The sequence below is a fragment of the Stegostoma tigrinum genome, chromosome 9 (genome assembly GCF_030684315.1).
Source record: "Stegostoma tigrinum isolate sSteTig4 chromosome 9, sSteTig4.hap1, whole genome shotgun sequence".
NCBI classification, from domain to species: Eukaryota; Metazoa; Chordata; class Chondrichthyes; order Orectolobiformes; family Stegostomatidae; genus Stegostoma; species Stegostoma tigrinum.
The window spans coordinates 4,724,034-4,751,871 of record NC_081362.1 but is presented as its reverse complement, the minus strand read 5'-3'; the positions used below and the strand labels follow the sequence as shown (position 1 = coordinate 4,751,871).

The window sequence follows — 27,838 nt, the reverse complement described above, 5'->3', positions numbered from 1 at the left end:
AATTCTGATTCATTCGCTATTCTCTCAAAGTTTAGTTAATAATCTGGGGGAACTTCAAACTGGTGCACACACACTTTGCTCAAATGTTCCAGCTGAATTTTATTTTTATCCATTTGCTGAAGGTGTGGGCATTGAATGCAAGGTCATTATCTATTGCCCATTTCTAACAGACCTGGAGAAGGGCTCACCTACATGACAAAGGAGCAGATAAAACCTGTTGGACTATAACCTGGTGTTGTGAGATTTCCGGCCCTGCCCTTGAGAAGGTGGTAGTGAACTGCGAATATGATTGCCACAGCACTTTATGTCAAAAAAAGTTCTTTTTCACGACTGAGTTAGGAAACCGAAATTGACCTATGTGTGATGGTCCAACAAAAGGCCATTCTTAATGCTCCAGAATCAAAGAGGACTGCTTCCTCCCCAAGATTGGTGTGAATGTTTATGAATAATGGTGAATTGCACAGGAAGCTTGGATTGAAGTCTCTGTCATTCACCTACTCTTGGTTAAGGGACTGTGGATTGGTCCATGATGTATAAAGACAAGGGGAGGCAATGGCCTAGTGGTATTATCGCTGGACTGTTAATCCAGAGACCCAGATAACATTCTAGGGACCTGGGTTCAAATCCTGCCATGGCAGGTGGTGGAATTTGAATTCAATAAAAGTCTGGAATTAGGAGTCAAGTGATGACCATAAATCCATTGCTGATTGTCAAGGGAAGGGAGAAACCCATCTAGTCCCACTTTTAGGGAAAGAAACTGCTATCCTTACCTGGTCAGTCCTACATGTGACTCCAGACCCACTGCAATGACTCTTAACTGCCATCTGAGTAATTAGAGATCAGCAATAAATGCTGACCTAGTAGTGATGCCCACATCATGGGAATGAATAAAAAAAACTTCAGCCAGGGTCAGAATTGAGGCTCTGCTGTTGGCATCGCTCTGCCTTGCAAACCAGCCATCTAGCCAACTGAGCTAGCTGGACTCAAACTGCTAACTCTGTTCTCTCCACTGATGCTGCCAGTTCTCCGGTATTTTCTGTGTTTGTTTCAGATTTCCAGCATTTGCAGTATTTCACATATGCATTTTGTAACATTGCTGTTTGCAAACTTTTTTAAGCTATATATATTAATAAATCCCTCCCTGACTCCCTCTACATCACTACACCCATTTGGACTCTCCTTCAAATCTCCATCTTTGACTCTGCTTTTTGTCAGCTGTCCCATTGCATCCGTTTGTAGCTTGGGGTCAAATGCTCCTCAGAAGCATATTGAGACGTTTTATGATGTCAATGTATAGCAGAATGAGAACGGTAATGACATGATATGAACAAGAGCAGGCCACTTTGCCATTTGAGCCTGCACCACCATTTAGTGAGATCACAGCTGAACTGATTTTAACCTTAACTCTATATTCCTGCACTTTCCCTGATAAGCTTTCATCCCCTTGGACATCAAGAGTCCACCTACATCTGCCTTGAAAATATTTACGTGATAAAGTACAAAACGATGTAACTCTGTGATCAGCTGTGACGTGGTATGAAAGTTCTGAGGATAGAGAATGAAATGACAACTACTAGAGTGCAGTGTTACAGGGATCACGGTAATCTATAATATTCTGTAAATAAAGGAGTTGGCTTGAACTCCCGAATGGTCATATAATAGTGAAACTTGGGGGAGGCAGAAATCTAGATGCAACACACCGAGTGGAGACTGCACAGTTCACTGATTGGCACCAAACCTAACAATTCAACATATGCCGCCTTTGCCAGCAATGTACGGTGTTAGCAAAGATCACCATTTATAAAATGCCCCTGCAACAACATGACTGAGGCTCCTCGTACAGCCTCTTCCATACCTGTGACCTCCACGGTCTAGAAGGACAAGGGCAGCATTTACATGGGAACACCACCAATTTCCCCTCCAAGACACTGACCGTGCTGACTTGGAAATACAATGCCATTCCTTCAGCATTGCTGGGTCGAAATCCTGGAACTTCCTCCCAAACAGCATCATCGGTATAACCACACCACATGAGCTGCAGCTCACCACCGATATCTTAAGGGTAATTACAGATGGGCAATAAATGCTGACTCAGCCAGTGATGCCCATATCCAGTGAACAAAGCAATGGGCAGTCTGTCAGCAGTATAGGATATAACCCCAAGTCCCAAACCTCATGGTAACTTAAACCATGAGGAGTGGCCAACTAAGGATTGTTACAACGAAGAAAAAGACACTAGCTAAATGCAAGCTGTGGCTGTTGTTGAAATTATGATATTGTATGACTGACAATATACTATTTACAACTGTATTATCAACAAAATGCACTTCACACTGATACCTACCTACCATACAATATTCTTTGTGATTATACAGTACATTGCATGACTCGGTTTTAGTTTTCTTCTGCGATTACCATTGTGCCTGACCAAAATGCAGTGCAGCACAACAGAAAGCCTTTCATCAGTTTGTGAACTCCCACCACTTTGTGCATTATTCCTCGAGGTGACATTGGATGTATGCCATCAACGAATTAACCTATTTATACCAAAGCAAGTTTCACCATTCCACAAGGAATTCTAACCAGGATAAAACTGATGTGCACCAGAACTCCTGAGATAAGATACGGGGAACAGAGGCCAGGAAGAAATATCTGCAATCGTAAAGATTACTATCTGATCACCAGTGCCGGCTTCCACTAGAACAACAGGTCAGCACAAGGGGAAAGGTCACTTCCATCACATTCACTGCTGCTTTTTATAACTCTACGATGCACTGACAACTTTGGAAATCTGAATAGTTTGAGGATGCTGCATCTCTCCAACGCTTAGTTAACTCCTGATATAATGCTTACAAGGTTCATAGGGGGTCTCCAATTAATCTCCCTGTGGAGTTTGTTGACTATGTGCTCCCTTTGTTGCAGCCATCAGCCTACCCGACTGGAACTCACACCTGAGCTCCTTATAAAGCAGACTCAGGGATGTGTCTGGAGCAGGGCCTGTCCTGCGCTGGGGCTAGCCTATGTATGCTGTGAGTAGTGGTTCTATCTTTGTGTTCATAATAAATGACGTTCAAGTCATGTTTCCTGGGTTGTTATAACTCCAAAACACTTTTCTGTGCAGAACTGTTTTTAAAAGAAACTCAAATTTAGTTGCTCCTAAAATTGCTACAGGCATAGTACACTCTGCAATTGTAACAAAAGCAAGTGACTTGCATCCATCTGAGTTTGTTTTGGTTCTAAGCACGATAGAGCTTTCTAAAATCTGCAGGTATGATTGCTAACTCTGGCACCGAAGCGTTGTGTTAAATTGGTGTTGCTACCACATTTCTGAGCCATGGCAGGACATTCAGCTTCCTCGCACTATTGCTTGAGATCAAAATGAATTCCTCATTTTATTTCCTGTCTTACATCGCCAACAATAGCTGGAGAGAGCTGGTATCATCTGGTGAAATGTACTTGAGACAGGGGCAGAGCCAGTTGGGTTGTGAAACCACAGAGAGAAGGTAAATATATCCTTCAAAAATCAAAAGAAAACACAGGATTCGCTGGATTACCTTTCTGTCTTCAGAAAATACATGAGATGTCCACTATGGATAAAGTACATTGTTAAAATTGAATCACTAAGTCTGTTTCTCTGTAAATGGTACCAGATCTGCTGAGCGTTGCGGGAATTTTCTGTGTCTTTTTCAGATTTCCCGCAGCTGATGTGAAGAACTGAATTTTTTAGCGACTTAAATAAAAAAATCATTTTGCATTTCCTCATCTGTCATTGGATGGCCTGAGCCTGCACAAGTAACAAAGGCCTCAGTGGTGGTCCATGAGACCAGGAAGCTGGGCATTCTGCTCCCTGGACACAGGAGAGGCCACACTCAGAGTACTGTGCACAGTTTAGGTCTCCTTCCCAAAGTAAAGAAACGCCTTCCCCTGACTGAAGCAGTTGGGTTGTGAAAACACACAGAAAAGGTAAATATATCCTTCAAAATCGAAATAAAACACAAGGTTTGCTGGATTACCTTTCTGTCTTCAGAAAATACATGAAATTTCCACTAAATATAAAGTACAGAGCTAGCATTGAACCACTAAGCAACAAAAGTTCGCTAAACTGGTTTCGGGGATAAGGGAGTTGTCTGATGTGGAGAGATTGAGTAGCCTAAACTTATATTCACCAGGGTTTAAAAGAATGACAGGTCATCCCACTGAATCCTGTGTAATCTATACAGACATTGTGAGAATGCTTTTCCTATCTGTGTAAGCCCAGCACATAAGGCTCACGGTCTTAGGGTAGGGGGTCAGCCATTTCAGATCCTGTTAGAAGAGACGTGCCTTCACTTAGAGTGTTTAGAATTCTCCATCTTGGAGAACAGTGGACGCTCTGTTAATGAGCAGATTCCAGACAAAGGTTGAAACGTTTTCAGCAATGGAAAGTACAAACAATTGCTGTTAACATTACTCTACAAACACTTAACAAATCCAACTTAACTCTTCACTCTGACATTCTTATGGATACAGTACAAATGATAAATAAGTTGGAAGCAGATTAGAAATTCAGAAGAATTTGGGTCAAAGACATTAAGTGCTTTCCCCGACGAGATTTCTGCCGTACAATGTATGACTGAACTACATTGTGAAAGTTTATTGTAAATTGCTTTACGAAAGCTACACTCAACAAGAATACTTTAACATCCAAAACTGGCATGAATTATTTTTCAGAAAGTTGCACTTCAACCTGTACATGATCCGGAATTTTATGAATCTTATTCCAATAGCTTAAATCCCTTTTAAACTTTAAAAGGTGTTCAAACATTCTCTCAAGTATTCTTCAAGATGCCACTTAAAACATCCACATTACAGGGATAGCTTCACACAAGGGCTATAGTGTAGACTAGACATGCACTCTCTAGTATGTAGGATAATGAAAGGTGATCTCAATGAAAGCTGTAATGCTCTTGAAATGATTTGACAGAACAGATGTAAAGAGAATGTTTCTCTCCCTAGCTGGACACTGTCAAACTAGTGAGCAGAGTTTCAGGGGAAGTAAACAGAGTATATGATGGCTTGTGTTATTTCACTATGCTTAGCTAACTCAACGCTACTAAAAATACGGAGCTCCTCCTGGAGACTCGTTCTGGCCTGGTCAATGCACTGTCTCATGATCAGAGCTGATGGTAGGGCTGGTCAAGTCAGGTCCTGGACTGAAACCTGGCTTGATAGATCATAAGAGATAACAAAGCGTGTAGCTGGATGAACACGGCAGGCCAAGCAGCATAAGTTTTATTTATTGCTGTTTGTTTACTGTGGTGGTTTAGTCATGCTCATAATCACAAGAAACTGCCAACATACTTTTAACAAAAGAACATACAATTCACATATACAAAAGGAAATTTTAAAAAATGAACAATATTACCTATACAAGAATTATTTTAAGATGTATTATTTTGGATATCTGAACTAAAGATTCAACCCTTTTACCCTCAACATCAACCTTAAAGAGACTCAAACCTCTGTGAAAAGTCCCCCGGCTTCCATTTTCAAGTTGCTTGTTCAATTGGCATGGCTGTAATTTGTTTCATTTCGGCAAATTTTCACATTTAATCGATGCTATTCTCTTTGGTTAATATTTCTTCCTGGCACCCTTAAATTAACTGCTAACATCACTCACTTATCATTCAACAAGAGTTCCTTAAACCCTTCCACTGCTTTCTGCTTCTAGAATTATTCTACTGAACCCAAGACATCTTCCCCAACACTGACTGCACCGGAGTCTACTTTCTTTTAAAAGAAAAACTTCTGTTAAGGGCATTATCTTGGTGACTGAACTTTGCACACTGTCTGACCTTCTGAATGGTTCTGTTGTTATGTGATCCTGTACTTATGGCTCAAGAAAACAGCTTTGTTTTTCTCCCTCTCATCAGCTGGTTTCTAATGCACTGAACTTTTCACTTCACAGGTTTCAATAACCTATTTAAATATATCAGGCACTGTGGCTCAGTGGGTAGCACAGCTGCCTCACAATGCCAGGGACCTGGGTTTGATTCCATCATCAGGTGTCTGCACATTCTCCAAGTGTCTGTGCGGGTTTTCTCCAGCTGCTCTGGTTTCCTTGCACAGTCGAAAGATGTGCAAGTTAGGTGGATTTGGCCATGAGAAATAGTGTCCAGGGATGTGCATGCTAAGTGAGTTAGCTGTGGGAAATGTAACATTATAAGGTGGACTGCTCTTTGGAGGGTCAGTGTGGACTTGATGGGCTGAGTGGCTTGCTTCATACTGTAGAGACTCTACACTCACAGAATACGAAATACAACTAAACCTATGTCTTTCTCCCTTCTTCAAAAGCACAAATCACAACAGAAATACAAATCAAACTTGAAGCCATACTTTGTTCGTTGTTCAAAGCCAAAGTTTCCAAGTAGTAACATGATTCTTCAACTGAATCTACAAGTCTAAAAGGTCGATAATTTGGAATGAGATGAAGAGATTATTTTTCAGTCACAGGGTTGTCAGTCTTTTCAAATTCCCCAAACCATGCTCAACCATTTTTAGGAATGGGCTTGATAGAGTTTTGGGCACTCAAAGAAAATGATGGATAAGGGGATAGAGCACTGAAGTCTTATTGATGTTGATCATGGAACATTGTGAGTGTCAGTATAGCACATGGTCTGTAACAGTTTAAGAAGGCAGCTCATCACCACTTTCTCAAGGGGCAACTAGGGATGGGCAATAAATAATGAGCCAGCCAGAGGCACCCACATCCCGTGAAAGAATAGCTAAGCAAAGATCATTATTAATTGGGCGAGCAAACTTGAAGAGCTGAATGGTCCACTCCTGGGCCTATTTTGCATGAACACCAACATCCAGATTAAAACTAATGCAATTTCAGTGGACAAGAATCTATTTGTAGCCTCCCCAGCATTCTAACCCAAAATTGACGGCAGACAATCACAAGGTCAATAACTTTGGAACTGTAGTCACAAACAAGAGAAAAAAATGGAAAGATAAATGCTGTTCCTTGCAACAGTTATCCAGGAGGACATTTCAAGTATACTCCTTGCAGCCTGACAATACTGTTCCCTTTTTATCACCACTCAGTGCCAATTGAGGAGTTAACTGGTTTCCAACGGTCTGTTGTACCTCTCAGCCGCAACACCGAAAGCAAAAAGGAGCAAATGAAATCCAATTTACCAGTGACTCAGGACAATTGATTCTGTCTCATTCAAAGAGAATGACTGTAGGCCATTGCTAACATCCTTTGAGGTACATTGTAAAGCATTACTCCCAGATCAAGAAAATATTATTATTGCACATTCTACATTGATTGTAGCAGTTCAGTAGCAATTTTTTTTTGCTGCACCAACACAATGGGTCATGGGTATAAATTCTCAGGACAGAAATTTATCACAAACAATGGGTCAGGATGCATGGTATCAGCTAGCTGCCTGGTCCAGGTAGCATTCAATATTGGCTTGATATTCACATGGAAGATGAGCATCGCTGAAAAAAAATCCTTTAATTCAAAACTTTTCACTTTGTGCTGTTTTCCACAAAGTTTGAGGGGTATCACTATTCCCTGCTGAATCCTCCATGGAAACACTTTCACTAACCATAGTCAACTTGTCTGGTTTGCAATTAATCGTTCCCTGCTGCATTCTCCATGGCAACGTCTCCACCTGTATGATCTATCTGCTAGACAATAGGCTTATGCAATATTAATTATTGTTCCCTTGAAATTTGGTATTCTTGTGATTCTGTCCTGATGAGTGCAAAATGAAAATTGTTGAAGACATGCGTTTCATTCTTTTAAAGCAGTTTATGACTCAGTTCCACAGTGGTCAGTATAACTAATACCAGACACTCTGTTATAGTGGATAACCAGTACATTATTGTCTGATAGCTGTACTGCTACTGAAAAATTTCTAGCCCCTCACATTTTTATTAACTTGTACTTCTAGCTGGAAAGATCAGGAATTCCTCACAAGAATATTTGAGGGGAAGCTGAGTAAAATCTGTTCAATTTTGATCTCACCTCAGGTTGAGGAAAAGCATCTGTTCTAGCCCCGAAATTAGACCTGATGTAGGTTAGGTATTTAATACCATGTTCACCAGTTTCCCTTACTGCAAGTGAGGGTCAGGAATATTACACTCTAAACATAAACATACCAACTCCACACACAGGGATTAATGAATCCTTTATGACTAATAGGGCAGCCTGAACAGTATGCATAGGGACAAAATACTGTTCCTAGTCATAAAGTAACAAGAACCGAGAGGGCATAAATTTAAAGAGATGTGCAAAAGAAGCAAGAGGGCTGTGTGAAAAAGACTTCTTTCACACAGTGAGTAGTTAGGTAATGGAATGCACTGTCTGGAAATGCAGTGGAGATCAGTTCAACTGAGGCATTCAAGATGGGATTGAATGATTATTTGGATAGAAATAATGTGCAAGGGAATGAGGAAAAGCAGGAGGTTGGCACTAGGGAATGATACTTGTTTGAACAGGTGGCACAGGATCAATGGGCTGAATGGCCTTCTTCTGTACCATAACAATTCTGTGATTCCAAGATCTATGAACCAATAATGAGCGCTCTTTGTTTGAAGATAAGACTGTTTACAGATTACGTTCACTGGGAGCTAAGTATAACACATCTGGATTATGACACTGCTTCTTCAGGCTGTCTAACAAACCATTGTTAGGTGGAAAGCAAGTAACAAAAGTTTAAGATACACCCTCCTAAAGGTACAGCTACATCAAATAGGCACAATCAAACTATCAGTTGGGTAAGCAGCTTCAATCTGTGGGGCTTGGTCAAACAGCAGGGACCATCTGAGTAGTTGTTCCAAGTAGAGAAAAAGCTTTGAGATGACAACACATGACAACAGACATGGGTTCAAGCTCTACATCAGCAGCTGTTGGAAATAATGTCAATTAATAACAAATAGAGTTAGTCATCTCAGCAATGTCAACCACAAAACTATCATCAATTATCATAAATGTGCATCAGGTTCACTCGTGTCCTTTAGGGAGGGAAATGTGCTGTCCTCATCTGGTCTGCCCGACAGGCGGCTTCAGGTCCACGGGAATGTGGCAGATTTTTAACTTCCCTCTGAAATGGATTAGCAAGCCACTCAGTTCAGGTGCAATGAGGGATGAGCAACAAATGATGGTCTTGCCATTGACGCCCATGTTCCACGAATGAATGAAATAAATAAATAAATTTGGACGAGGCGATGGGCTCACAAATCTATTTTCAATTGCTGACAAAGAACAATGTAAGCACAAACTATACTACAAGTGGAAGCAAGCAAACAGAATATGGTTTAAGGTTGTCTCACTTTTCAATGTATCCGTCCTGCCTGATCCACATGTCCCACGACCATCATTAGATTCAGTTCTGATGGGCACCTTTAAGCAGAAAGATATCAGAACATTTTCAATTTAAATTTTCCCTGTTGCAATGTTTTGCTTTTGCACAGAGTTGCTAACACCCAGAAACAGCCTCCCAACACAACGCAAGGGCAGGTCAGAAGCTGAGAATTCTGCAGCACATAACTTCCTAAATTCCCCAAAGATTATCCACCAGATACATGACATGAGTTATGACTGCGATGGAATACCCCTATCTAGGTAACTGAGCTTCAAGAACACTCAGGAATCTCAACACCATCCAGGACCCATGTATGCAGTTCCCTCCACCTCCGAAGCTGAGTAGCAGCAGTATGTAGCAACTACAAGATGTGCTGCAGAAATTCACCACAGCTCAGTAGACAGCACATTTCAAGCCTGAGGATGCAACCATGACAAGGGGATTGGGGTTCATGAATAAAAACCTCTTGCTAAAATTGTACAAGATTTTGGCAAGATCACATCGTAAATTCAAGGTGCAGTTTTGGATTTCCACATTTACAAAGAGATGTACTTGTGTTGAGGAAATACTGCAAAGGATTAATCCCTGCAATGAGGGGGGTTTGCACAGTGAGGGGAGGCTGAGCAAATTGCACCTGAATTCTCTGGAGTTTTGAGGAACGAACAGTGATCACGTTGATACCTATAAGGTTCTGAAGGGACCTTGATAGAGTAGATACTGACAGACTGCTTCTGGTTGTCAGGAAACTGAAACATGAGCTGGGGTGGGGCGCAGTTTCTGTGTAAGGGGCTGATCCTTTAAGACCAAGAATGAAGAGAAATTCCTTCCCGCAAATGATTGTGAATCTTTGGGATTCTCTACCCCAGCAGGATGTGGATGCGCATTGTTGACAGGATTTAAGACTGGGACAGAATTGCGGTTGTCAGAGATTTAGGGGATGTAGAGGTGGGCTGCTAATACCCAAGATGACCCAGGATGGCAGAGCAGGCTCAGTGAGCTGAATGGTCTACTCCTGTTCATATTTCTTGTGTTCTTGTGAAATTGTATCTTTGACTTTGACTTTGCCAGCAAAATCCACACCTCCTGAAAGAATTTAAAAAATACATTTTTTGGTCCTTCAAGACAGGATATTTGTTAATGGGAAGTTATTGAAAAATCTGTGTTCTGGTTCTGAAATTCAGGCTAATAGGAAGAGATTCAGTCTGTGATAATGGGAACTGCAGATGCTGTAGAATCCAAAATAACAAAGTGTGAAGCTGGATGAACACAGCAGGCCAAGCACCTCTCTGATGAAGGGTCTAGGCCCGAAATGTCAGCTTTTGTGCTCCTGAGATGCTGCTTGGCCTGCTGTGTTCATCCAGCTCCACACTTTGTTATCAGAGATTCAGTCTGTGTTGGATACAAATGTTCATTAAATATATAAGAAGGTCTAAACTAGGTCGAATGGTGATAATCATTTTAATGAAGCAGGAAGATTAATGATACTAAAGGAACAAAAAGTTTCATATTAGTGTTGGCTGGAAGTCAGAAATAATTACAAAGATGCTTTTAATGAACTGGGTGTTAATGTGGTAAGCATCCATTTGGGAAAGGGAGAAGAAGGAGTTGAAATGTCTTTCACATTGGTTTATTCACAATATTCAATGCTCCAAACCCAGTACAGCATCACTGCAGACAACATTTCCCTTGTACAGTCCAGCCGCCTCTTGGTTAGGAACTGTTTCTTAAATATGTGTGTGTGCATCTTTTTTTTTGTTCGTTCACAGGATGAGGGCATCACTGGCTAGGCCAGCGTTTATTGTTCATCCCTAATTGCCCAGAGGCTATTATGAGTCAAACACATTGTTCTGGGTCTGGTGTTAGATGTAGGCCAGACCGGGTAAGAATGTGTGTGTGTGTGTGTGTGTGTGTGTGTGTGTGTGTGTATGTGTCTGTGTGTGTGTGTGTGTGTGTGTGTGTGTGTGTGTGTGTGTGTGTGTGTGTGTGTATGTGTCTGTGTGTGTGTGTGTGTGTGTGTGTGTATGTGTGTGTGTGTGTGTGTATGTGTGTATGTGTCTGTGTGTGTGTGTGTGTGTGTGTGTGTGTGTGTGTATGTGTCTGTGTGTGTGTGTGTGTGTGGGTCCTTTCAGTAGTTCACATCAGCTGCTCTTATTAGCAACTAGAGCATGCACACATTCACACTCAGTTATCCAGGGTGGCTTATATTTTCTGTGGCCTGGAAGGAACCTGTGTTCTGAAGGGACCTTCTGGTACAGTGGCAAAGTCCCAACCTTTGAATCAAGAGCCAGAACATTTCTGAAGAGGCAAGTTTGGCAGATTCATGGTTGCCTAGGCAGTACAAGATTGCAGCCCCTGTTTTAATTTTTGATGCTTTGCTAGCATTTCAGATCCATGCTTCTGATCTCTGAGACCTCATTGAGGAGGAGGGAGTGTGAGAAGAGGGTGCCAATTGGAGGAGCCCCCTGGGCTTGACCAAGGGAGTCATTACCATGCCCTGCCAGCAGGCCATGAAGGAAATTTTTATACCTGACTGCCTGGGACTGTTCTGCAGTTATAGAACATAGAACAATACAGCGCAGAACAGGCCCTTCGGCCCTCAATGTTGCACCGACCTGTGAACTAATCTAAGTCCCTCCCCCTACACTATCCCATTATGCCTGTGTCTAAGTGTACATGGAGAAGTGGCATACTGTCAACAGGCACATTCTCGAGGTCTTCAGTAGCTCTGTATCTCGAGGTCTTCAGTAGCTCTGTACCCCGAAACAGTATTTTAATTGAAATTTCACCAAATTGTTATGGTGCACGGGGCCATTCAATCCATTATGCAGGGCTGGCTCTTTAAGTGAGCATCATTCCCTGGTACATTGCACGCTCTTTCCACTCAAGTCATCATCCAATGTGTTGAAGTTTCATTTGCAATATGGCATTTTCTCTGTTACAGTCTCCCATGACACACTGCTCACCAGTTTAATTGGTGAATTTAGTTCACTTTATTTTTTAAAAATAAGGTAGACACACATTTGACAGAGACGTAGCGCTGGGAATGTCTTCTTGTTCTCTCAATCTGACTGTAAACCTTTACTTACATTATGGAAGACTCAACTCTTCAAACACAGGCATCAAACATTGAAAATCAAAACTGGCTAATGACAGACAGTGCAAGCAAACAGCAATTGTGGCCTGAGATGGTCTAAGACCAAAATTCGCTGAGTTAACAAAGCCACTTGAGACAAATATCCCAACAATTTAATGACTGATCACTGATGATAGATTCTCTCACTGAAAAGGATCAATAACATCTCAAGGGACTATTTCCAGAACTAATTAATCAATGGAATTGCTGAGAGTCTTTTTCAAATTCATTGCTAATACTGTAATGATTTGTGTCATAACAAGGTGTGGAGCTGGATGAACACAGCAGGCCAGGCAGCATCAGAGGAGCAGGAAGGCTGGCTTTTAGGTCCAGACCTGGAATGTCAGCTTTCCTGCTCCTCTGGTCCTGCTTTGCCTGCTGCATTCATCCAGCTCTACACCTTGTTATCTCAGATTCTCCAGTATTGCCAGTTCCTACTGTCTCTGTAATGATTTGTATCAACTGCACGAGACATTTAGCAGGGTCAGAAAGGGCCAGTTAGCCAGGGGTGCCAATTTATTATGTAGACACTGTTGTAATGCTGGAAGCACAGTAGCTGACATGCACACAGCATGATCCCACACATAGTGAAACCAAGCATGGCTGTGTGCGTTTCCTCCAGGCGCTCCGGTTTCCTCCCACAGTCCAAAGGTGTGCAAGTTAGGGTGGACTGACCATGCTAAATTGCACATAGTGTCCAGGGATATGTTGGCAGGGTGATTGGCCATGGGAAGTGCAAGACTACAGAGATAGGGTAGCAGGATGGGTCTGGGTGGGATGCTCTTTGGAGGGTCAGCATAGGCTTGAAGGGATGAATGGCCCATTTCCACACTGTAGAGATTCATTGTTTCTATGATAATGACCAGATAATCTGATTTTGTGATGTTTGATTGAGGGATAATTATTTGACTGGGATGCCATCCATAACTCTAGTGTTCATTTTCAAAATAGTGCCATGGGCTCTTTTGCACCCTCTGGAGACTGATGTCAGGGCCTCACTCCAACATCTGATCTGAAAGGCACGACCTCTGACAGTGCAGTACTCTCAGTTCTTATGAAAGCGGTCAATAGTAAGATAGAGGGGCCTCAATAGGATGGATACTGGAGGGACGTTTCCTCTTGTGGGAGGCATGAGTGGAAGAACGTGAGGAGAACACGAGGAGAACAAGGGGCACAGTTTAAGAATAAGAGGGAAGTGAGGAGAATGTTTTTCTTTCAAAGGAGTATTAATCAGTGGAATTCTCTTCCCCAGAAAGCACTGGATCAGTGAACTTATTCTGGATGGGGTTGGATAGATTTCATTCCCTGATCTGACTTGCCCAGTTGTACCAACAGCTATATGACAATACGGTGACTTTATGAAGTTATCTTGTCCTGGTCTTCTTTTTGAAGAGTGGTTGTAAGGCAGAGGTACTGAGCTGGCTAGTTAAGACCACTTGAGTAAACAGTTTGGGAGGCTTTGGGTTCTTTTTTTAACAGTCTGAACAGGTATGGCCAGCTCTAACAGATTAGAATTTTGTGAGTTCTTCGGTTTAGCTTTATATGCAAGCTACCGGGGTTTCAACAGAGTTGGAAGCTTTAGTGAATGTGTCCTGGCTGCTACACTCTCTGAATTTTCTCTTCATGTTTTTCCTCCTGGATGGGAGAACTGCATGTCAGAATCTGTTTCTGAATTTTCCTTTTTTCCAAGGGGTGTGCCCATGGCATGTTACTTTATTGGAACAATCAATTATTAATAGACATTGTGTCCATTATTCTGTTAAGTTTTCCAGTAGAGTTAAATTATTCTAAATTCCCCTTTCTTTGTTGCATTTTAATTACAGTGTTTTAAAAAAAATGTGCTTTGCTTAACGTCAAGTAGTTTGGCCAGTCACATTGCACCTGGAAAATAACACTTCACATTTGACACTATAAATAAGAAAATGTTAGGGTCTAGGCTACCTTCCTAAAATATTTTGAGGGGGTCTGGCCCAGCCCTTAGCAGCTGAGTTCATAACTGTAGTCATGTGAAAGGACCCTGCTAGAAGACTGGAATGAGTACAGCTCAGAGCATGCTGTTCTGTCGCCATACCATGTACTTATTTACTTGTTTAAAGGAAACCTAGGCATATGGTCTGAGCTTGCACATAGATCCAAAGAACCCACAGTGTAACTTGCTAAATCCGAGTGGTCTTATATTCCCGTGATCAACACCATAGGAGGTCGAATTGCAAACTAAATAAAAAAGCCAGCATGAGGCTTGGGGGAGGGTGAAATAAGTCGGTCAGACCTTTTTATACTTGTGATATTTAACAGTAATTTACTGAAGAGGGTGTGGCGGTGATTTATAAGGATGTTGCCCAGCCTATGAAAATACAGCTCTGAGGGAAGATTGTATCAGCTATGGGTTGATTTCCCTGAAGCACAGGAGATGGGGGCGGGGCAGGTAGATCTGATTGACAGGTACGAGATTGAGAGGGGCTTGAACGGACTGGACAAGACAGTGGGCAGTGAAGAGGGTTATCTAAGAGTACAACAGGGTCTTGATCAGATGGGTCAGTGGACTGAGGAGTAACAGATGAAGTTTAATTTAGATAAATGCAAGGTGTTGCATTTTGGCAAGACAAACCGGGGCAGGGCTTACACAGTTAATGGTAGGGTGCTGGGGTGTGCTATTGAACAGAGAGACAGGTGTGTAATAACGGGGTGCAGGTACGTAGTTCTGTGAAAATGGTGGCACAGGTGGACAAAGTAGTGAAGAAGGCATTTAGCATGCTTGGCTTCATCAGACAGAGCACTGAGTACAAGAGTTGGGATGTCACGTTGTGGCTGTATAAGACATTGGTTAGGCCACATGTGAAGTACTTTGTGCAATTACAGTCACCCTCCTACAGGAAGGATGTTATTAAACCGGGAAGGGTGCAAAACAATTTACAAGGACTTTCCTGAGGCTGAGGGTTTGAGTTCTAAGAAGAGGCTGGATAGGCTGGGAAGTTTCTCCCTGGACCATACCAGGCTGAGGGCTGACGCTATAGAGGTTTATAAAATCATGATGGGCATAGATAGGGTGAATAGCCAAGATCTTTTATCCAGGGTAGGGGAGTCCAAATATAGAGGAGCATAGGTTTAAGGTGAGAGGGGAAAGCTTTAAAAGGGACCTGACTGTCAACTTTTCCACACAGAGGGTGGTAAGTGTATGGAATGAGCTGCCAGTGGAAGTGGTAGACGAGGGTATAATTACAATATTTAAAAGACATTTGGACACGTACATGGACAGGAAAAGATTGAGAGGGATAAGGGGTAAATGGAGGCAAATGGGACTACATCAGTCTAGGAAACCTGGTCAGCCTGGACAAGCTGGGCAGAAGGGTCTGTTTCCGAGCATTATGACTCTATGACTAAATGCCATAAAGTGGGACTGGGCTGGGTGGCTTGTATTGTGGCCAGCACAGACACAATGGGCTAGTGGCCTCTTTCTGTGCCACAAATGCCCCACGATTCTACAATCTACGTAACGCAGATTTGTATAAGCCTCTACCCTTTTGCCTAAAATTAAAAACGTAATAGCCCACATTAAGATATTATGTTGGTACAACAAGCTGTCATTATTTTAAATTAAGAAAAGAAATTGATGAGAACTTCTATTACATTATTACATGTCTGTATCAATGAATTGCTTTTTTTTCATATATATGTGGGGCACAGCATTTGCAGGATGGTAAATGTGAATGCTGCATTTCCAAGAGGATTTATGGGAGACTGATATTTCCATAATCTTTGTTTCATCCTTCCATCACTCTATTTTTGGGATTAAAGCTGTCGGCTACATAAAGCCCATTGCGATCTTTTCATTTGTTTAGAACAGACAGGGTTTATACAAAAGTGCTACAATTAATCAATCTCCCATGGTGTTGCAAATGAGGAGTCAAGAACACATATCATCTTCAGGTGAAGGAGGGGGTTTGGAAGGATAGGAATAATTGGACGTGTGCATTTTTAATCAACCTTGTCTGGAGATGTTATGTATGAAGATATAATCCACATTAAATGCGTGTGTGGTGTGCTTTGCTTTGCACTAAGCATTTTGTTCAGAGAACAACCTCTGTTTCTCCAGTCTCTCACAACGCTGAAGTGTTCGATGCCTGATACCATCCCCAGTAAATCCCCTCCGCACTCTTCCCCAGGGCACCATAGGGTCCTCACCCTCCACATCATTGTGAGACAGAAGCTAGAGGTGAAGAGCAAACTGGAAACAGCTGCCATTAAGCTGGTGATAAATGGGAACTGCAGACGCTGGAGAATCCAAGATAATAAAATGTGAGGCTGGATGAACACAGCAGGCCCAGCAGCATCTCAGGAGCACAAACGCTGACGTTGCGGGCCCAGACTCTCTGATGAAGGGTCACATTTTATTATCTGCCATTAAGCTGGTTTGCTTTTACCTCTTTCAGAGCATATGGGCATCACTGGCAAAGCCAGAATTTACTGCCCATGCTTAATTGCCCTTGAACTGACGAAATTACAGTTACAGAGGGCAGTTAAGTGTCAACCATATAACTGCAGGTCTGGCCCAGAGATGTGAACATTAGGGTGGATTGGCCATGCTAAATTACCCATAGTGTGCAGGCGATGTGGGTTAGCCATGGGAAATGCAGGGTTACAGGGATAGGGTAGGGGGTTGGGTCTGGGTGGGATGCTGTTGAGTGTGGAGACTGTAATCCCAATGGGCCAAATGGTCTGGAACATAGAACATAGAACAGTGAGGCACAGTACAGGCCCTTCAGCTCACGACGTTGTGCCGACCTATTATTCCTACTAAGAGCAATCTACCCTGCATACCCTATATTTTACTGTCCTCCAGGTGCCTGTCCAAGAGTAGCTTGAAAGTCTCTAAAGTAAAGGCCTGCTTCCACAATGTAGGGAATTCTATGATTCTAAGTAAGGATGTGGCAGATTTCCTTCCTTAGAGGGAATTAGTGAACCAGATGGCTTTTTACAACCACAGTCACCATCACAGAGACTGGTGTTCAATTCCAGACTTAGTACAGTAATCGATTTTTTATTGCCAATGTGGGATTTGAACCCAGAGCTTTACCCTGGCCCCTGGATTATCATCCCAGTTTCCCCAGGGCCGATAAGGAACAAAGTTGACCGACAAAAAACCAAAAGAGATTTGGGCAGCTGCCTTCTGGCAAAGACAGTACATTGTTTCACTGATTTTGTTCACTTCATACAGACCCAGCATTACATATTACATAAAGAGAATTAAGTGTCTTATATTTAATTGGTTAATTTAGGTTTTCCCTCTTAATACTACATTATCTAATTTATTATTGATAATATCTCAGACTCTAACAGCACAGAAAGAAGGCATTTGGTCCATCATGTCCACGCAAGTCAACAAAGATCATGAATGCTATTTTCCAGCTCTTGGCTCATACCTCTGGGAGGTTGTACAAAAGCAAGTTTCTATTTAAATGCTGCTTAAATGCTGCGAGAGTTTCTGACTCAATCACGCTTTCAGCCAGTGAGTTCGAAACTGCTATCATTCCTTGATAAAAAAATTCTCCTCCACTTAGATTTCTACCTCTTACTTTAAAACCATGCCCACTGCTTATTGAACCCTCTGCTAATGGGACAAGACCTTTCTATCCAATCTATCGCTGCTCCCCATAATCTTATACACCTCTAGCAGGTCGACACTCAACTTTTGTTGCTCTAATGAAACCTACCCAGACTATCCTCAGAGTTCAGACCCTCCAGCCTAGGCAGCATCCTGGTAAATCTGGAAAACAGCATTCATGATCTTTGTAGTGGCTCAGTGGTCAGTGGTTAGCACTCCAGCCTCACAGTGCCAGGGACCTGGGTTCGATTCCACCCTCGGTTAACTGTCTGTGTGGAGTTTGTACATTCTCTCTGTGTCTGTATGGGTTTCCTGCCACAGTCCAAAGATGTGCAGACCAGGTGGATTGGCCATGCTAAATTGCCTATAGTGTTGAGGCTATGTAGATTAGGTGGGTTATAAGGGGATGGGTCTGGGTGGGATGCTCTGATGGTCATTATGGATTTGTTGGGCCAAAGGGCCTGTTTCCACACCATGCAGATTCTATAAAAATCTCCTCTACACACTCTCTCGTGCAATCACATCCTTCCCACAATGTGATGACCAGTTTTGGCTAACCAGCATTTTATACAATTTCCACATAATCTCCTTGCTTTTATTTCCATTGCCACAGCTAAAAAAAGGCACATATCCCAACTCTGTTCTTAACAGCCTTATCCACTTATTCTGCTATCTTCAGGGATCTTTGGATATGCATTCCAAGGCTCCTCTGACCTTCGGTACTTTGCAAAGTCCTGCTGTCCATACTGTAATCCCTTGCCTTATTTGCCCTCCCAAATGCCCTTACTTTACACTTTTCCAGGTTGAATTCTGCTTTGTCCACCTGACCAGTCCATTGACATTCTCCTGCAGGTCACAGCTAACCTCCTCTCTATTTACCACGCGAACAATTTTCATGGAAACATTTTTTGGCATCCTCCTACATTTAAGTATTAAATACTCAGTTAAAATTAAGTATGATATTTACCTCAAAAAAGCTTTTATCTAAAAACATGCAATAAAGCAATTGACAACATTTATGAAGAATAAAATTGATAACTATTTGAAGTTTGATTTTAGATAAATATACTTACATGATAAAAAAAACTAACATTGGCCTACATCTGAATAATAAGAACCACTAAAAAGATAATGTTTATTCACAGTCCCGACAGTAACTGAACTGTACAACATTCATTGTATGCATTGTGTATCTCTTACCTGTTTAGTGTTGTCATTGCCAGCAGTTCTCTGTTTCAGCTCCAATGTCTTGGAAATTAGATTGTGGCCCAAAGTTACATTGAGTCTCGGTGTTAGATATTCAGGGAAACCACTCTCAGTGTGTCCTAAGACAGATTTGAAGTGAAGCAAGTATAAGGAATCTGAGGCAAGATTAGCTATCAAGTTTGTGATCATTTATATTGTTTGTTTATTGTCTTCAGGCAACTTAAACACAATTTCTCCAACTTCAAATATCTGCCACTCTGTAATTACCTGCCTTTGAACACAAGCCTTTCAATTAATTTCTTGAAGCTTCCAAGGAACACAACTCGCCATTTATTCTCAAGGAACCAAGCAAATCGTTATCTCAACCTCAAGCGAAAATTGACAAAAATACAGCTGAACGTTTCAATGTCCAGTTCCAAGAAAGGCTCAGGCTCTCAGTTAATGTTCGAATTTATTGAAACCTGCATGATTACAAGGAAGCAAATGCATCTCTTTGTGCTCACCGGCTGCCTACTATCCCACCCCACCCTTTTGAAGACCCTCCCTAAGCATGTCATCTCTGCAATTCTTTGCCCATCTTCAAGAACCTTAGAACTCTTCTGTTCACACACAGGCCACCCTGCTCCTCTGATGCTGCCTGGCCTGCTGTATTCATCCAGCTCTACACTGTGTTATTTCAGACTCCAGCATCGGCAGTTCCTACTAACTCTAAGTTTTAACCCTTTCTTCTTCTTGGTTTAGTGCTTTCATTTCTCATGTTTCTAAAACACCTCAAGATGTTTACTACCTAATGAGACAATGTGGAAATGGGCTGTTGTTATATGTTGTGAGATGCATTTGCAATGAATGGACATAAGAGAAAAGAAGCAATGAGCTCTTTCGACCTGACAATTGAGCAACTCTTAAATTGTATGAAACAAACAGCAAGAATTACCCTTAACCTTTTAAAGTCGCGTATTCTCTGTAGCCCATACAACATACTTCTACCTCCTCAATCATGGATCAGATACAGCACAGGAGGAGGCCATTCAGCCTGGTGGATCTGTGTTGGCCCTGTGTAAGGGTGACTCATCTAATTCCCCTCTCCAACCCTTTACCCATTGCCCAGCACATGTATTCTGCTCAGATGATTATCCAATTCTCTTTTGAAATCCAGAACTGAACTTGATTCCGTTACAGAGCTCAAACAATGCCTTCCAGTTCCTGACCACTGAAAGTGGAGTTCACAAGTTGACAGGGTGATGAAGGTGGTGTTTGGTATGCTTGCCTTGACTGAGTTAAGTATAGGAGTTGGGAGGTCAGGTTGCAGCTGTATATGACAATGGTCTGGCCACTTTTGGAATACAGTGTTCAGTTTTGCACTTGCTGCTAAAGGGAGGATGTTGTGAAACTTGAAAGGATTCAGAAAAGATTTACAAGGATGTTTCTAGAGTTGGAAGGTTTGAGTTATAGGGAGAGGGTGAATAGGCTGGGGCTGCTTTCCTGGAGTGTCGGAGGCTCAGGGGTGATCTTATAGAGTTTTATAAAACCATGCAGGGCACGGGTGTACCCAAGGTCTTTTTCCCAGGGTAGGGGATTCCAAAAGAGGGCATAGGTTTAAGGTGAGAGAGGAAAGATTTAAAAGGGACTTGAGGGGCAATGTTTTCTTGTAGAGGGTGATCCGTGTATGGAATGAGCTTCCAGAGGAGGTAGTGGAAGCTGGTACAATTACAACATTTAAAAGACACCTGGATGGGTATATGAATAGGAAGGGTGTGAGGGAATTGGGCCAAATGCTGGCCAATGGGACTAGATTAATTTAGGGTATCTGGCTGGCATGGACGAGTCGGATTGAAGGGCCTGTTTCCATGTTGTACAGCTCTATGGCTCACTGTATAAATAGCTTTTCCTCGTGCTGTTTCTCTTGTCAGTCAGTGCCCTTGGCTATCCAACACTCTGAACACAGTTTCTCTGTAAATACTGTAAAGCAGGAACAGGGGCAGTGGAATCTGGGTGTTTGTTTACATGAATCATTAAAGATAGCTGGACAGATTGACAGAGCAGTATTTGAGGCTTTGTTATAGAGGTATAGAGTACAAGAGTGGTGAAGCCGTGCTGATCTTGTATATATTACTAATTTGACCCCAGATGGAGTATTTGGGGAATATGACAAGGTAGTCGTAACATCACTTGACTAGTACTGCAGATGACCAGGCTAAAGCTCTGATAAGAGGGGTTGTTTCCAATAAAGACAGCCTTTGGGATTTAAATTAAGTTTATAAATCTGGAATTGAAAACTAGTCTCAGTAACTTTGACTACAAAACTATCACTGATTGTTGTAAAACCCAGTCTGGTTCACTAATGTGTGCTGTGATATTGCAAATATCTCTGATCAGACCCGCATGGGTCTTTGCAAGAGTCAAGTTATCTTATTCCTGCATACAAAAGTATCAGTTCAATCTCGAATGTCTGCTGCTGTACTTTGTAATCCAACAAAAAGTTTACTCAACCACGTGAGGCCAGACTATAGCAATGGCTGTGATAAAATCATTAGATATTTAGTTGTGCTATGAAGGGATCTTCTGATACGTATTCTCAGTGAAGACTCCAGTCTCTATGTTCAGGGAAGCGAGGTTAACATAAAATAGTGTCTTTAGACATTATATCAATGGCCTTTAGGGAAGGAAAGCTGCAACCCTTATGTACAGTAGTCTCCATGTGACTCCAAACCCATGGCAATGGCATTGACATTTTGCTGCTCTCTGAAATGGCCCAGCTTGCCACTAAGTTCAACAGCAATTAGAAATGAGTAATAAATTCTGGATTTGTCAACGACTCCTACTTCCCAGGAAAGTATTGAGAGAGTAAAGGTGTGAACTCGCCGGAAAATATTTTTAAGACTGATGATGCAAGATGGCACCAACACCAGATGACTGCATGCGAGTAACTCTAACATCAAAGAACAGAAGAAGGGTTCATGAGAAGAGCACCAGAGATGAGGAATCTCAGTTTTGAGGACAGACAGAGAAACTGACACTGTTTATCCTAGAGAAGAAAATGTAGGCAGAAGATCAGATTGAAGTGTCCATATCCATGAGTGGTCTGGCCAGAGGAAATAGGGGCAAACTGGTCTCATTGGTGAAAGGATCAACAATGAGACAGAACAAATTTAAAGTAGCAAGCAAAAGAATTGAGAGTGAAAGGAGAAGAAGTGGTTAGGATATATTGTATGATGGAAGTTCAATCATGGCATTCAAGAGGCAACTAAGTTATTATCAGAAAACGAAGAACATGCAGGGTAACAGGGAGAAAACAGGGGAGTGACACTAAGTGAGGCGATCCATCAGAAAGCTGGTGCAGTATTCTGTGATTCAACGAAACTTGATCTAAAACCCCAAACAAATCTTTTTTCATTTGTTCCTGGGATATCGGCATCACTGTCTAAGCCAGTAGCATACTCATCCAATTTCAATGTGTCAATTAAAAATGTCATCTGTACTTTCCTTGATAATTGAAATCAGCAGCAGTCTAAGTCCCGCAACATCAGTCAGTGGAATTCAACTTCTACTCTCAATAGTGTTACATTTGAGCAGTTGTTGCAAATGTCTTGGGTGTTAACTGCCCTCTGCCAAGCAAGACAATCTGTTCAAGGGGCAATTAAGAGTGGGCAACAAATGCCTCTTTTGCCAGTGACCCCCATCTCCCATAAAAGAAAAAGGTAAAAATGCCAATATTTATTGCCCCTTGAAAACTTGATGGTGAGACGTTTCTTTGGATTCTTCCTTCAATTACTTTCAGGGAGAAAGCAGGAGAATGGGGTTGAGAAACTTATCAGCCATGATTGAATGGCAGAGCAGGCTCGATGGGCTGAATGGCCTAACTTCTGCTACTATGCCTTATGGTCTTGTGGTCTTATAGTTGCAACTGAGTGACTCGTGTTATGAACCAGACCAAATGCCCTCAAAATATATTCAGAAGATAGTCTTGACACTAATGTTTTCTTATTTGAAACGTAAGTGTAAGGTATTGCATCCAGACGCAATTTAATTGGTCAAAATACTTAACGCTAAGCAAAACACACTTTATTCATGCTCTGCAGTTAAAATACAACAAATGAAAGCAGGAATTGCAATAATTTAACTCCTTTGGAAAGCTCAAGAGAATAATAGATTATTTAACCACTAAACAGTAACTGTTCCAATATAGTAACGTGCCATCAACACAAGTTCAGAAAAAAAATAGATTGTCTCATAACATTCTAGTCCAGGAGGAAAAACTTCAAGAGAAAACTCTGAGGGAGACAGCAGCAGGGAGAAATGTACTGCAGCTTTCAAACTCAGCTTCAAGACCCAGCAACTGCTACTGAAAAACTAAAGCTAAAAACCCTTGTTCTCTGGGAGCATGCCCCATCCATTCAGGCTGCTTCTATTGTTACTACCTTAGGAAAAAAAAACCCAAGGCCTCATAAACTGTTTACCTTATGGGATTTCAATAGGCAGCTCAGCACCTCTGACTTAAAACATTTGTTCAAAAACAAAAACAAAATGCATCCCTTAAAGCCATAAAATCATCACACTTGTTGGGCCATTTCAAAGGGCAGTTGCGAGTCAACCACGTTGCTGTGGGTCTGGAGTCACAGACCAGGTAAAGATGGTGGATTTCCTTCTCTTCAGGACATTGTTAGACCAGATGGGTTTATACAATAATCAGGTGGTTTCACTAAAGGTTCCTTAAGGACCTTATTTTGATTTAGGCTTTAAAAGGGATGGCGGGACTGAGATGCAAAGAGAGACTGGGTCAGTTAAGACAACATTTACTGGTGTTTAGAAGAATGGGGGGGGGCGCGTGGCAGTGGGTGAGGGGATGCGGTCTCATGGAAGCCTCACAAATTCTAACAGGACTAGACAGGGCAAATGCTGGAAGAATATTCCCAATGACCAGGGTGTCCAGGAGCAGGGTCACAGACTAAGGAACAAAAATAGAAATTGTTGGAAAAACTCAGCAGGTCTGGCAGTATCTGTGGAGAGAAATCAGAGCTAATGTTTCGGGTCAAGTGACCCTTCCTTAGAACACCCTGAGAGTAGTGAGCCTGTGAAGTTCACCACCACAGAAAGGGGATGAGGCCAAAATATTGAATGTTGCAAGAAAGATGTAGACATTAAAAAAATGAAGAACTGTGGATGCTGTAAATCAGGAAACAAAACAGAAATTGCTGGAAAATCTCAGCAGGTCTGGCAGCATCTATGAAGGAAAAATCAGAGTTAATGTTTCTGGTCCAGTGACCTTTCCTCAAAATGGAAGGTGGCTGGGAAAATGTCAGTTTATATGATGTAGATACAGTTTTTAGGGCTAATTAGATCAAAGGGTCTGGGGAGAAAACAGGAACAGAGGAGTGAGTTGGATGATCAGCTAGAGCAGGCCTGAAGGGCCAAATGGCCTACTCCTGATCCTATTTACAACCTTTCTTATAAATTGAGGTCCCTCACAGATGCTGATCCCATGGGACCATATAAACATTATCTTTTTTATTCTTTTCCAGAGTCAGTTGAACTGATTTTCAGCATCAATATCAATCTATTCATGTGTTTCAACTCTCCACCTTTTAACTACAAACCCAGCCTCAAACCATATTAGTGTGGAGAATTTTGGGATATCAGCCTCTTTAACAATAAACACCACACTGATGAGAGGTGCTGTTACCTGTTGTTCAGGTGATCTGGACTGCCACTGTATTGTGGTATTGGAGGGAGTGCCACAGAATAATGGAGGTACACAGTTCAGTCTGCCCTGGCTCACATTAATGAAGGAAAGCACGTGGCTTAAATCAAAGAGAAACATGGTGCTGACATGACACCCCAGCCCCGAGGTTCCTCATACTATCCTATTTGGGTGGCATGGTGGCTCGGTAGTTAACACTGTCGCCTCACAGTCCCAGAGACATGGGTTTGATTCTAGCCTTGGGCAACTATCTGTGTGAAGTTTGCATGTTCTCCCTGTCTCAGTGTGGGTTTCTGTCAGATGTTCTGGTTTCCTCCCACAGTCCAAAGATGTGCAGGTTAGGGTGGATTGGCCATGCTAAATTGCTTTAGTATCCAGGGATGTACAGGCTAGGTGGATTAGCCATGGGAAAATGCAGGGTGATAGGGTAGAGGTTCTGGTGGGATGCCCTTCGGAGGGTCAGTGTAGATTTGATGCGCCAAATGGCCTCCTTCCATGCTGCAGAGATTCTATCACCAGCTAAACAGGTTCTCTGACATTTTATTGCATTTACTTGAATCCTGCTGCGCACAAATTGAGGTCAACAAAGAAAAAAGATTCAGTTGTGACAATTCATCATCAGCAACACCTGGAAGCAAAAACAGAAGATGCTGAACATCTGAAAAAAAGAGCTGGAGAAACTCTTCAGGCCTGGCAGCATCTGGAGAGAGAGAAACAGAGTTATATGGTGTGACCTCTTCAGAACTGGTTCTTCTCTGAACCTTAGATCCAAAGAAGATTCTTACTGGACTTGAAAAATTAAGTCTGTTTCTCTCTCCCCAGACGCCACCAAGCCTGCTGAGTTCCTCCAGCAATTCCTGTTCTTATACTAGTGACAGCCAATTGCATTCATTTGTAGCACCTGTAGTGAGGTGTGCAAAGGCACTTCACAGGAGTGTTGTCACAAATTAAGTTTTAAAGTCTTTCATTTGTTCTGAAGCACTTTGGAACATCTCAGGGCAGGGACCGTGTAAGAGGTGTGAAAAATATAAAACCCATCATTTCTCTTCTTTCAGTTTGACCAAATGTTTGAGAGGGCTGCTCAAAAATGAGCTTCTCTTGTTGGAATGAAGGGAATAGAACATAAGAAATAGGAGCAGGAGGACACCAGTCAGCCGTCTGGACTTGCCCTGCGGTTCAGTAAGGTCATGGTTAATCTACTCCAACACCATTTTCCTGCATTATTTCCCTATTGTTTGCTGTTTTTAATCTGAAAAAAATTTCCTGAGCTGAATTCTGAAAATAATCAACAAATGAGCCTTCACTGTCCTCTGGGAAAAGAACTCCAAAGATTTTAAAGAGTGAAGAAATTCCTCCACATCTCAGTCCGAGGTGGCCTGCCCCTTATCCTGAAAGTGAGTCCTCTTGTTCAAGACACCCTGACCCAGGGATAAAGATCGTTCCTGCATCTACCCTGTTGAGCCTTGCAAGAATTTTGCATTATTGAGTGAAATCACCTCCCATTCTTCTAGATTCCAGCGAACACAGGCCCAGTCTCATTTCATTTATCCTCATTGGACAATCTCTCTATCCCAGGAATCGGTCTGGTAAACTTACAGTGCACTCCATTTTTGGCAAATAATCTCTCCCGGTGAACAAGAACACTAGGCCTGCATACAGTACCCCAGATGTGGTCTCACCAGGGCTCATGTAGCTGTGATAAGACACCCTTACTCCTGTACAATTACTTTGGGAGATGGGGCCCTTAGTGAAACCAGCTAGCCACTTGTCAAGTGGAGCAGCTCTGCACTTATTAGATTAACCATTTCCAATATTTCTTTTCCAAAGTAAGACAATAATAATTTGGACACAGCTAGGAACAAGTGCTGAACATTCACAGCAGTGTGATCTACAGCCGTATGTCTACTCTGACCAACAGAAAATTGCAACGTAAAGTATTTTGCACTTACAGAAAGCCTCTCCATCTCTCCCTCTATTCCAATACTGCAGGGCTTAAGAGAGAAAGTTGCACATATCAGTCAATGTCATATTGTTCATCAGTGGCACATGCCATTCAGCACGTCAAATATTGGAGGAGAGCAAACGTATATGACCAGGTAAATATCACCATAAGGTTAATTCAAATTTAATGTCACATTTCTGAAGTGCAAAACAGATTTTATTTGTTCAAAATGGATTTAATCTCATTGTATTCCTTTAGCTTACTTCCTCTGCTTATTAAATGGAGGCTAAGGTACAGTTCCTCAGAGACACTATAGACAAAAGGCCAGGCATGACAACTATGGCAAGACAAGGAATGTCAGTCAGCTACAAGATAATCTGGATGGGTAAATGTATGTACAATGGTTGGCAATTACTTTGTCAGAACATAAGAACCCGGAGCAGGAGTAGGCCATTCAGCCCTTCAAACCTGCTCTGCCATTTAACATGGTCATGGATGATCTCATCTTGGCCTCAACTCCACTTCCCTGTCCACTTCCTGAAGAGAGAAATCAGAGCTAATGTTTCGGGTCAAGTGACTCTTCCTTAGAACGCCCAGAGAGTAGTGAGCCTGTGAAGTTCACCACCACAGAAAGGGGGTGAGGCCAAAATATTGAATGTTTAAAAAGAAGATTTAGATATGGGCAAAATGGATCAAAGGGCGGGGGAGTAAACAGGAACAGGGCAGTGAGTTGGACGATCAGCCATGATCTTGTTGAATGGTGCAGCAGTCTTGAAGGGCCGAATGGCCTACCCTTGATCCAATTTACTGCCTTTCTTCTAAATTGAGGTCCCTCTCAGATGCCAATCCCATGAGACCATATAAACATTAGCTTTTCCCTTCCTTTCCAGAGTCAGTG

General features: G+C 42.1%; 1 protein-coding gene across 3 annotated transcripts in view; it reads right to left on the bottom strand.

Moving 5' to 3' along the window:
- Positions 1-27,838, bottom strand: part of LOC125455072 (uncharacterized) — a 101,483-nt gene that overhangs the window by 11,836 nt on the left and 61,809 nt on the right. For 2 of the 3 annotated variants that reach the window (XM_048536604.2, XM_048536607.2), the window contains 2 exons: positions 19,295-19,419; positions 9,328-9,397 (listed from right to left, as the gene is read on the bottom strand). In XM_048536604.2, the coding sequence (XP_048392561.1) occupies positions 9,328-9,397; positions 19,295-19,419 (195 nt within the window). Of the gene's footprint in view, positions 1-8,996; positions 9,099-9,327; positions 9,398-19,294; positions 19,420-27,838 lie in introns of those variants that run through there. The other variant, XM_048536608.2, reaches the window with a different exon arrangement.